This window comes from Platichthys flesus, chromosome 22 (genome assembly GCF_949316205.1).
Source record: "Platichthys flesus chromosome 22, fPlaFle2.1, whole genome shotgun sequence".
Taxonomy (NCBI): domain Eukaryota; kingdom Metazoa; phylum Chordata; class Actinopteri; order Pleuronectiformes; family Pleuronectidae; genus Platichthys; species Platichthys flesus.
In genome coordinates, this window is record NC_084966.1 from 5,102,136 (window position 1) to 5,113,300 (window position 11,165).

General features: G+C 42.3%; 1 protein-coding gene across 6 annotated transcripts in view; it reads right to left on the reverse strand.

Annotated features, from left to right (window-relative positions):
- Nucleotides 1-10,449, reverse strand: part of mcf2la (mcf.2 cell line derived transforming sequence-like a) — a 37,345-nt gene extending 26,896 nt beyond the window's left edge. The window contains exon 1 of one of the 6 annotated variants that reach the window (XM_062380473.1): nt 10,148-10,449. In XM_062380473.1, the coding sequence (XP_062236457.1) occupies nt 10,148-10,214 (67 nt within the window). In that variant the 5' untranslated portion in view covers nt 10,215-10,449. Of the gene's footprint in view, nt 1-1,407; nt 1,675-6,523; nt 6,916-10,147 lie in introns of those variants that run through there. The other 5 variants (XM_062380469.1, XM_062380474.1, XM_062380470.1 and 2 more) reach the window with 5 other exon arrangements.
- Nucleotides 10,450-11,165: the final 716 nt, after the last annotated feature.

Here is an 11,165-nt window from a genome sequence, read left to right on the forward strand (position 1 = left end):
GGATTATTATCAACACCAGTGCAACCCCCCCCCCCCCCCCACCCCAATTAAATAATGAGACTTAATGAGAGAATCAACCAATGAACAGACAGAAACAACAAGCGCGAGTGGAAATAAGGGGGAGGAGATGTTGACATTCAAACACTCAAAAGGGTTTTGTCCCAACTCTGCTCCCAACTGACAAGAGGAGACGCACTGGGTTAATGGGACAAACGTGATTAACATGCCGTCAGGGAAACTGTACTGAATAGGGGACGGAAGAGCGTTACAAACACACAACACAAGCACACACACTCATCTCACTTCAACACACAGTCAAGACCTCCGCAGAAGTAACTGATGGATGGTGATGTCTGCAGCAGGAAAAGCATCTTTGTGCAACGGAGACAAAATCAATGTGGATAACAGAGTCGATCATGTTCTTTAGATCATTCATAAAGTGGTTATAAACTGCTCTGATTCAATTAAGTTGTTCGCTTTCAACAGAGGAGATTAGTTACACACTGATGAGGACTACCATTTGTTTGTCCAATATTTTCTATCGATGTTCAGGATCTCCAGACGATGTTCATTGTTTCTAAATGTGACCTGCACCCTGATCTTTGGAGTCCATTTCCTTATAATCACATTTTTATCAACCAATGCAGCATTTCTAGAAGTTTAGTAAATCTTAAACTAAAAGTACCAAGATGCTGAATGACCACTCTTCCATTTCCTTGCTTTCAATCCATCTGTGACACGTGATCAAAGTTGCATAACACGCATGGCAAAGCTGTCACCAAGCGAAACGCAGGTGTATTTGATAGTTCCGGACAAACACGGCTGTCAGTTTCCCCTTCAGCGCCCATCTAGTTTGAATAACAAATTAACTTCATGAGAGCACCCATGGGTGTGTTGCTTTGTTGTCTCATTGCCATCTTGAGCATTGGAAAACCAAATGTCAAGATAGTGGAAACCCGATTCACCATCGTGATTAAGGTGTCTAATTAACGTTTAGCATATTCTGTGAATCATGGATGAGACACACCTTCAGTTTGAAGTAGTCTGATCTTTCCTCAGAGGAAAACAACTACAGCAAAGTGTAGATTTAAAAAAGGTACTAAATACATATGTTGTTTATTCTGATCTCCAGGTTTGAACTGCAGGATGTGAACACTTCAGCTGCTACATGAACAAATATACAACACTAACCACCTGGTCTACCTGTGATGGACAAGTCTGCACACACACAGACACACACCGGATAGCATCTGCAGACTTATCGTCTTATCTCTCTGTATATAAAACCTGTGCACACACACTGATAATATTAAATCAACAGAGCTTGGACTCTCTCTCACTATCTCTCTCTCACACACACGCAGACAAAAGCACACACACAAGCACACACAGACACACACACTGTACCTGTCATCATCTTCAGCTGCAGCCACAGCCTGGTGATATCGTGGCAGAGTTGAGACACTCGGTTTAGAGCCATTGTGTTGTGGGGACATGTATGCCCTCTCTTGTACACACACACACAAGACACACAAATAAAAACGCATGCACTAAGTTACAACATGTTCACGCACAGTTACAACACACACTCACACACAGGCACGTATTCTGTCAGAGGACATCACGGTGGAAGTTCAGGCAGCCCATTCCGCCACAGCTGAAGCCTGCAGCCGCTTACTGAGCTGTCACAGTGCGATGCAGCCCACACACACACACTCTCATACACACACGCACACCCCCACCCCTCCTCCTACATTTGTGCCAGCCAGCAAGGCGGAGTTTCAAATGTTCCTCCCCCAGTTTCACATTTCACACGGTTTTTACAGATGGAGAAACACTACATCACACACACACACACACACACACACACACACACACACACACACACACACACACACACACACACACACACACACACACACACACACACACACACACACACACACACACACACACACACACACACACACACACACACACACACACACACACACACACATTACCAGTCTGCCCAGCGGATAGCTGGTTTTTCCTTTTTATTTATTTTATTCAGTTGCGCTTCAGGTTGTGTGTTCAGTTGGGTTTCGCCAACACCCACATATAGGCAACACCTTGCTGAGAACACGCACCAGTTGCCAACGAAGTATCTGTTTTGGTCCGACATTCTGGTGCTGGTGCGACATCTACTGGCGGGGACTGTCAAATGTGTAACCTTTATGTACCGTGCCCCAATCACGATTACACTTTATGTGTCGCTTGTCCTTTTCCTACCTTCCATGCTTTTCACAATTGTGGAGATCAATATATCCGATGACTGCATTTGTGTCTGTTTACATTGTATGTAGTCTGAATGACGATAAGGTGAATGATAGCGATAAACCAAAAATTACAAGTTGATGTCAGGTCATTGATTATTCACTGGGATTGACGAGTGATTACTTGAATGCTAAGCAACTCTTAACTCAACCATGTGAACACGCCAAGCTGCGGAAAAGTCAAATAGAAATTAGACTTCGAATTAGGCTGATGTAAAGCAAACATGATTTTTAATAAGCGTACTTTCAAGAGTCCAAAATCAAGACTCGTGCTAGTGCCGGAGGGAGCAGAGTTGTTTTCCTCGGCTTTTCTCACACTCTCTTAAACACACACACACACACAAAATGCCAGTAAAGACAGCAGGGGGACCCAGAGTCAGTGTCCCACACGCAGAGGCGGGGAGAAGTTGGACTGGTGAAATGTGAATCAACCCACAGGAGGTTGAATCGTGAGCTAAATAAATATTTTTTTGTCCACCACCATGTTCATGCTCTACCACATCAACAAATAACACAGTGACTATGGGTTTATTTTTGTTGCATCTCACTTCCTCTTTACTTCCTCTGTCACAACCTAGTGCACATGTGATCTGAGACCATGCAGCAACGCTACATTTAGTGTAACAGAAACTCAAGAAGAACCAGATTCATCCACAGACCTCCTCTATGATCTCCAGCTGATGAGCACAAAGGAGATAATCCATGCTGCTCACATGCACGAACACACAAACACACACATGCATGGAAACCCCTTCACTCAGTCTTCCTCAGTGGTCTCCACATAAAGTACACAACAGTCAGTTAATTAACTTGCACAATAGCTTTAATTGTGAAGATCTGTATCTTCCACGTCACGTATTGATGTGTCAATTCTTCCAGACGTCGGTTTTAAATATAAATCTGATTCTCTCAGTGACTGGGGTCAAACTTTTTGTTCGAGGAAATTATAGAGATTAGGCGAGAAGAGATAAACTATGGATGTGTGAGATTAAAACGTATATTAAAGCTCAAATAAAGATGAATCTTTCAGACTAGTCTGGAATCAGATTATCATGGGGGACACAAGGGTGTTTGAGCCAATGGGATTAAAAAACATCTGAACACAACAATGAAAGGTCCTTTTGCAATTATTTCACATGCAGATCTGCTTAAAAATGTAGCTGCTACATGTGTGTGTGTTTATCTTATGTCAGATTTAGATGATAGAGCACTTTGGCAGAGGGAGAAGAAAAGGCAGAGGGTTTACAATGGTTCATTTCCTGTCTCTGGTGATTTATGCTGATCTTAAGTTCTGCCCACGAATGCGCACATTTTTGGAAGTAGGGTGGCACCAACATGGTCAAGAATTAAATCAGCAGTGGTTCGAATTCAACACTTCCACAAGGGTAATTATGGTTTATTACAAACTACAAATAAAGAGCAACCCACCCTTGCTGCATTTTAGGCCTTTACTTTAAATTTCACCTCGAAATATTTATTTGAGGTTTATTTGCTTGATAATAACCTCAGATCACTGCTTGTGTTTCTTGCTCTGCCTGCCATTGAGTTCCCAAATATTATGGATATAGATGGATGATAAACTACAAAAATATGACCCAAGCTGTAATTAAGTTAATTTTAAATGTTACAATAATTCAACCACTATTATTTTCCCTTTACTTTCAAAGTTAAACTTTCTTCTGCGATTCTAAAAAAGAATCAGTATAGTTATTTAACAAAAGAAAGTTGTACTCATGACTCAAACCCTACGATGACATTTATTATGAAACCGAGCTTTGAGTCATCATGATGCAGCGGCTCAAATTCAATTAACTTCAGGACACTTTCAAGATTTAACTCAAACTGCAGAGACAGCTGAAAATATACACTTTTAAAGCCTCTTTGATCAGCGCCAAGTTAAAAATATTTCATGATGTGTGCTCAAGCATTTGTTTAAATGGAAGCAGAGAAGACTTCAGTGTGTGTGAGTGTGTGTGTGTGGGGGGGGGGATGTAAAGGAGACCTGTTTGTGCCTGGATGTGGGGCAGACTGCAGCTACAATAACAGATTCATCTTTTATTTGAGACCACCACCACGTCTGTGTCGGCAAAGACGAAACACTACTGACTGCTTCCGCATCAGGATCAAAAGCTCTTGCCAGCTGGAGCCTAAACAGGAAGTCACCAAATGAGAAGTGACTAACAGGAAGAGACAAGAAGAGGAAGATACAAAAAAAAAAAAAGGTGTGAACAAGGGGCCAATTGGAACCAGATCTGTCAGCAATGAATTCAATTATTTCACAGTACAAGCAGTCCCTCTGAAAACAAGTTAAAAAAAGAACTGTACATGCAGGAAGACAATCATGAAAAAAGAAATTCACAAAGTATGAGCTGTCTTCTTCCAATTTGCCTTATTTAATTTTTTATTGGTCAAAAGAAAAAACGCTCAAATTGGACTCGGTCACACTCAAATCACAGTTTATAGATGAGGAGCTACAGCAGGTTTCCATTACGATCGTTACACATGTGACATGTTGACATTTAGTGTAACTTGGTTAAAGTCAGACTCCTGTCTCCTGTCAATCAAAACATCCATAAATGTCTGGACCAGAGACTGTATGGACAGTCTATTCAACTTCCTCCCACTAACCAGAAATTAAGCCAAAATAGCCGGCACATGAACGCCGGACATCAAATCCGGTGTGGACTGTATATTAATGACCCTCGCGGAAGCCACAGGATAACCCACGAGTGTTAAGGAGAAGTGGTCACCATGTTGACCGAACAGAAAACAAAAGTGTGACAGGGCGAGGAAATCAGGAGGATATCATAAGATTGACCACGAAAGAGAGAAGTTGGGGAAAGACGGTCAGTGTCGATGGATCTTTGTGAGTCAGGAAAACACAGAGGGAAGTTATAACCGCTCACCATGAGAGAAACCATGACATTTTTGTGGTGCTGCAAATCCACTTACAAATGGAAATTAATAACTGTTCTGTTACAGCTATTTCTGAATCTACAGCACTGTTCTATCACTCACAGCATTTACACACTGACAGAATAGATTATTCATAAGCATTAGCTGGGGATCAAACAAAACTCTTTCTGGCTAGTGGACGACCCGCTCTATCTCCTGAGCCACAGCCAGCGAATTAGTCACAAAAATCCATCAAAATTTTTTTGTAAATACTAGACATATGAAAATGTATGTATGACCTCGAAAGAAGTGCTTGATTATATTTATTACGATCTACAAACTCAAACTGCCCCATCTCACATCTTAGAATCATTATGTTGAAAAGAAGGTGGTGGAAATATGAGTGGAAATTGCAAATGTGAGGTGAAAAAGAAGATCAAGTGCAGCTCTGACTAAAAATACACACATCTCTAAATATGGAACAAAGCCGACAGGAAACAGACCAGAATAGACGTGAACCATCACTTGACAGGCACAAGGTGTATATTAGAAATCATCGAGCTAACACTGCACAGTTCCCACATGCGTATTGACACCAAGGTCAACAAATAGTCAGGCACCTTTTGTTAGGACAGACACACACCTCGCCTCCTTTCTCAGACACACACACACACACACAAAGTCACTCTTGGGTAATTATTCCACCTTTTATTGAACCACCTTGAGTAAATAAGGATGTAGCAGTATACTGTATCACTCATTTCCTGTATTGGCCTCTTGTGATGATTTATTGAAGGCGGAAATAAAGTCATTGTGTATCCTGTGCAGCTTCATATCGTCCACGACAGCTAAATTAATAGGTGTGCATGACTGATTGCCCCCCCGCCCATCTCCAGCTCCAAGGAAAAGCTAGTTAGCGTTTAAATTTTCAACGCAGTTATCGCACTGACCTTGCACGCGCTTGAATTAGGGCAAGTTATATAATTTCAACTTTGACTAGAGTTCCGGTTTTTGCAAGTTGTTGAACCTTAGGTTATTCATGTCTGGGAATTGGTCAAGTCACAAGTTTGAATAGAAATGACAACTGTCATGACTGCAAACAAATATTTCATGCAACAGAGGCTTGAAAAATACAAAAATGCATGTGAGCATCATGTAGCAAAAAACCACAACCTGGACCAAAAGCAGCATTTGCAGAAAAGCAGGAATATTTGTATATTCTGTATTCAATAATAAAAGCCGATTCTGCATTTCATGCACTGATGCACCTCTCTCACACACACACAAACACACACATCCCTCTGAAAACTCACTGTATAGCTGCTGACAGCACAGGGCGTATCTGTAGTAGCTCTCCATCTCATTCAGCGAGATGCTGACAAGCCTCTCTCCTCCAAATCCCTGTTTTCCACCCTTCCTCTCGTCCCTCCGCCTGCTCTCCTCTTCCTCCCTCGCCGTCTTCATATCCTCCACTAGAGAGAAGAATCTCACACGTCTCATCCCGCTCTCCTCATTTGTGTTCCCAAACGCTCTCTCAATCTCTCCCGTGCATATGAACACACAAACACGCCTGTCAAAGTTTGTTGAGTGATTATACCACACCTCTTTCCTCGGCCCCTCCCGCCTTCTGTGGAAATCTGCCACACTCATGCACGTACCTCCCAAATGAACCAATAATACCATATAACACCACATCTGGTATGCATAGGCTAAAGCAGGTAGAATTTTTGAGATGATGCCATGATGTCTGCATATATAAAATCCTTTCCACACCCTACATGTGAATGTTATCAGATAGCGCAGGCTTTACTGTTTCTCCTACAACTATCAAAATGTGATGCAACATCCACTCTGTATTAAAGAATCATATACGTTTAAATATACATACACAAGAGCCTGAAAATAGTCTGTGTGAGAAACTTGTTCATGTGCACATGTATTGATTAGTCTGGACCACGTGACAGAATGTGGAAAACTCAATGCCCCCTCTTTCTGAACCCTTTAAACTTGACTTAACCTGTAATGACCCCTGAAACACGAGTGTGTGCATGTTCCACGTCCGCAGAGCTCAACGGGTCCTATAGTGTCGAATCAGAAATCCACACGTTAAGATGACACTCACCTCCTCTGTTAGTCTGGGTGTGTTTGTGGTTCTGTTTCCTTTTTGTGTCTTTGCGGCCACAGCAAATACAGGCGGACCTGACACACACAGTCGACCAGCGTGCTCGTCTTTCTAATAAGTTTCTCCCACTTTTGTGCCCGTCTGTCTGACCCTGGTGGACAGACATGTCTGCTGCCGCTGCATTGACACATAGGTTTAGTTACCAATTAGCCATTCAAAAGGGCTTTTTCATGTAATCAGTTACAAAGGTCAAACGGCGAAGAGTCCTGCGTTCAAAGAACTGTAGTGTAGAGACTCTGCCTTAAAGTCACAGCTAGTGCTGATGCCACACATCATTAATACACAACTATACTTGCTACTTGAAAACGTCTATACTATGAGGGGATCCTCTTCCGTGGAGTCTGGGAAGATTTCCGAGCCTTTTACTTGTTTATGGTACCTGAAGGCCACCGTAGTTTCTCCTTCACGTTGGGAAGAAGTTGTGAGGCCGGAGAATTCTAGGGCATCTCAATTTGCACTAGAATGGCTCATTCCTCCGCCAAGGCTCAGCAGTTCCCTTATGACACCATATTTCATCAAGTTTCAGGAATTATTTTCAGAGAAACTAAGGAAAATGTTGCAAAACTTCCTATTTTGCAATGTTGAAGAAAGTCCCCTGCTCTGGATCCGCACCAAAATGTTTTGGGTTCCTCCTGACATTAGCTGACATCCTTCTCCCAAGTTTCATGATGATCCCTCCAATGTTTTTTGCGCAATCCTGCTGACTAACTAACAAACGGACAAAAACATAACCTACTTAGCAATAACCTCATAGAAACACACATTACATTTTCCATTTCCCTCAAACTCAAAGTCATCCACACAAACTTTACTGAAGCGTCAGCAGGAAACCAAAGAGAGAGAGTTTCTATTCTGTTTCATGGTGAGGGGGGAAACACACAGAGGGGAATCTCCCCCTGCTGATTGGAAAATCCTGTCCTGTCATCCTGTCACACTCATTTAAGCGGCACACACTAGAGAACCAGACGCACTTCAGTGTACTGGCACACACTCAAACTACACTGACCTGTTCTCCAGATCGCTCCATCGCTGCTGCCGTGGTGGGACTGTCGGGTCAACACGCTGACAGACGCGGACAGATTGTGGAGAATTTGACTAAGAGCAGCTTGGCCCTCTTGAACAGACATGGTCCCAGTGAGTGCTTCATGCCATCATGTCTGTTTACGATCATGGACGCTATTCGGGCCGCCCTGCCTCTCTCCTCTCTCCCTCTCCTCCCAGTCTGCTGTGTTTCCTCTCGTGAATGTGTGATGGTTTATCTCCCTTAACGTCTGATGTGTGTTTATCACAGGAAGAGAGGGGGGGAGGGCGGGTTATGACACAAGCCCCTGTTCAGTTAATTACACTAACTCATGTGTTTGTGTCTGGTCCTGAGCACAAACAACTAATTAAATGATGTAATTGAAAAAAAATAGTTTTTCAGTTTCATGTGAATAAAAATGTCTATAATCGTAAGGAGATTGCACCAGTATGTGTTGTTGATGTTTGAAGATACTTACTACCATTTGGGCCTATGTTAACACAGTAAAATCGAAGACTATTCAAAAAGGAATAACTGCTGCAACTAATTTCTAAATTTCTCTCAAGAATGCTTGTTTATTGTTTATTTGATCGATTATTTTTTCATATGTTGGAGCTCATTTAAAAGAAGCTTGTGGAATCAGCGAGGTTTGGACCTCTGTTGAGCCTTAGAAAGAAGAGTTGAATTACACCGGTGCCCATCACATTACCTTCACTTCACCCAGACTTATCTTCACACAATCGCACAAACCCTCCGGATTTAAACTTCACAAACAGCAAGCAAAAGCAGGTCATGCACTTTTCATTAAGTGGCACTTCCTCATTATTAGATTTAGATCAAAAACCAGTTGCCCTCCTTCTCTTCAGTGGCTTCAAAACCAGTCACACTGACGACAAATTGAGTTACTCTGTTCTTTTCTAGATAAGCCCATTCTCTGAGAAGAGCTGAACTGTCAATCACCAGATGTAGTTATACATTTTTAATACTAAGATTATCTGATTGTTTAAAAGACCTGAGAGAAAGAGCAAAGGAAAAAAAGGGGGTGTGACCTACATGCAACAGGTTTGAACTGAACGATGACGCAGAGCAACCGGTGACTCAATGCTGATGGTAAATGTCTATATTTAATACCAACCATGGTATTTATATAGATCGCAGCCGCTCTGTGCAAATTGTATCAATACATGACGTACACTTAACTTAAATTTGACTCCTATCCGCTTTCATGTGTGCACATTTCCCCCTTAAATAACTACACACAGGCAGATGATGACAGTAATTGTATGATCATTCTTGCAGATTGTCTCACTGGGTCAAATCACTCCTTGATTTGCTGGAACTCCTTTAAGGACACCTGGAGTAAAATCCCATTTACATAATCAAGGCCCCATTAGAACTAACTTGCTACATGAAAGCTGCGACTTGAATGAAACATCATTTTCTCGCACATTTAATGAGACACATTCAACAAACTCAGATTAAATTTGCAACCCCTTGAGGAGGGACACTTGCGATCCACATGTGAGCAGAAACAAGCCCTGGTGGACTGAGTCAAACACCTAACACGTTAGGATCAACCACATTTAACTGGGACAATCGAATATACCATAAGCTCATATAAGCTCTACCTATCTAAATCAAAATATTAAACTACTTCTCAGACACAATGTAAATCATGTAAAGGTGGCATTTCTGGATCACAGTTGAAAGCACAGACACTGCAGGGATCCCTACCGCTGATCGTCGACAGCACCTCCAGCGATCGCTCCGGGTCTTCTGTCACCGACTGCTGCTCTGTCATCCTCGCTCCAGGACTCAGATCTCAGCAGACGCTCCTCTTTGACATGAACTTCACAGATCCCTGAAACCACCACAGACCCTAAATATTACCACAAAAACCAGGGATTAGAGTGAATCTATGAGTAAGAGCAGCACCGAGCAGTGGACTCAGGTGAAAGGACAGACAGAGGCTGAAACTGTCCATTTAATTTGGTCAGCAGTGCGCAGAGAGAGAGGGAGGGGAGGAAGGAAGACACACACACACACAAACACACACAGCAGAGCACTGAAGGTACTTTTGCAATTGCATAACACATGATGCCTTTGTGTACCACACACACACTTCTGTCCTCACTGGCGTTAACAACATTTCTGTTGCTATATTTATCTCTCCATTTAATTTAGCTGTGCAGCACTAGTTTTTGGACGTGCTCTGTCATCTTAGGTCCAAACCACCAATATAATTATATAAGACAGAGGAATAGAATGATATAAATAATATAATAGAAAAATATGGAAATACCACTGTAGATGTAATGGCTCCAGCATGTGTTCAATGCCCAAAAGGTTTATTTTAAACAAATCAGCTGTAGGTAAACTCACATTGTGCAAGGAGCTGGTGTCAGGTCAGTGTTTTCAGGCTCATGAGAAGTATGAGCATCAATATCCACAATGTTCTTACACACAGTCACACACACCTGATAACTTAATCGTAAATTTGTCCAATTCCCCTCATCCAGTTTCCAGTCCCTATACCACAGTGGCTTCTTTCACTGCTTTGACAATAGCTGCGACGTGCCCTGGGTCATATGGACAGAGATCTTGTGATGTGGAGATATGCCAGGCTAAATAAAGACCAAAGCCAGCTCCACATGCAACACAATGTGACAACTTCACAGACATGGCCCAGGGGGATGTCCCGAGCACTGCTACATTGAAAAGTGAACACAGGGTTTCCACAGGTGTTTTCCAA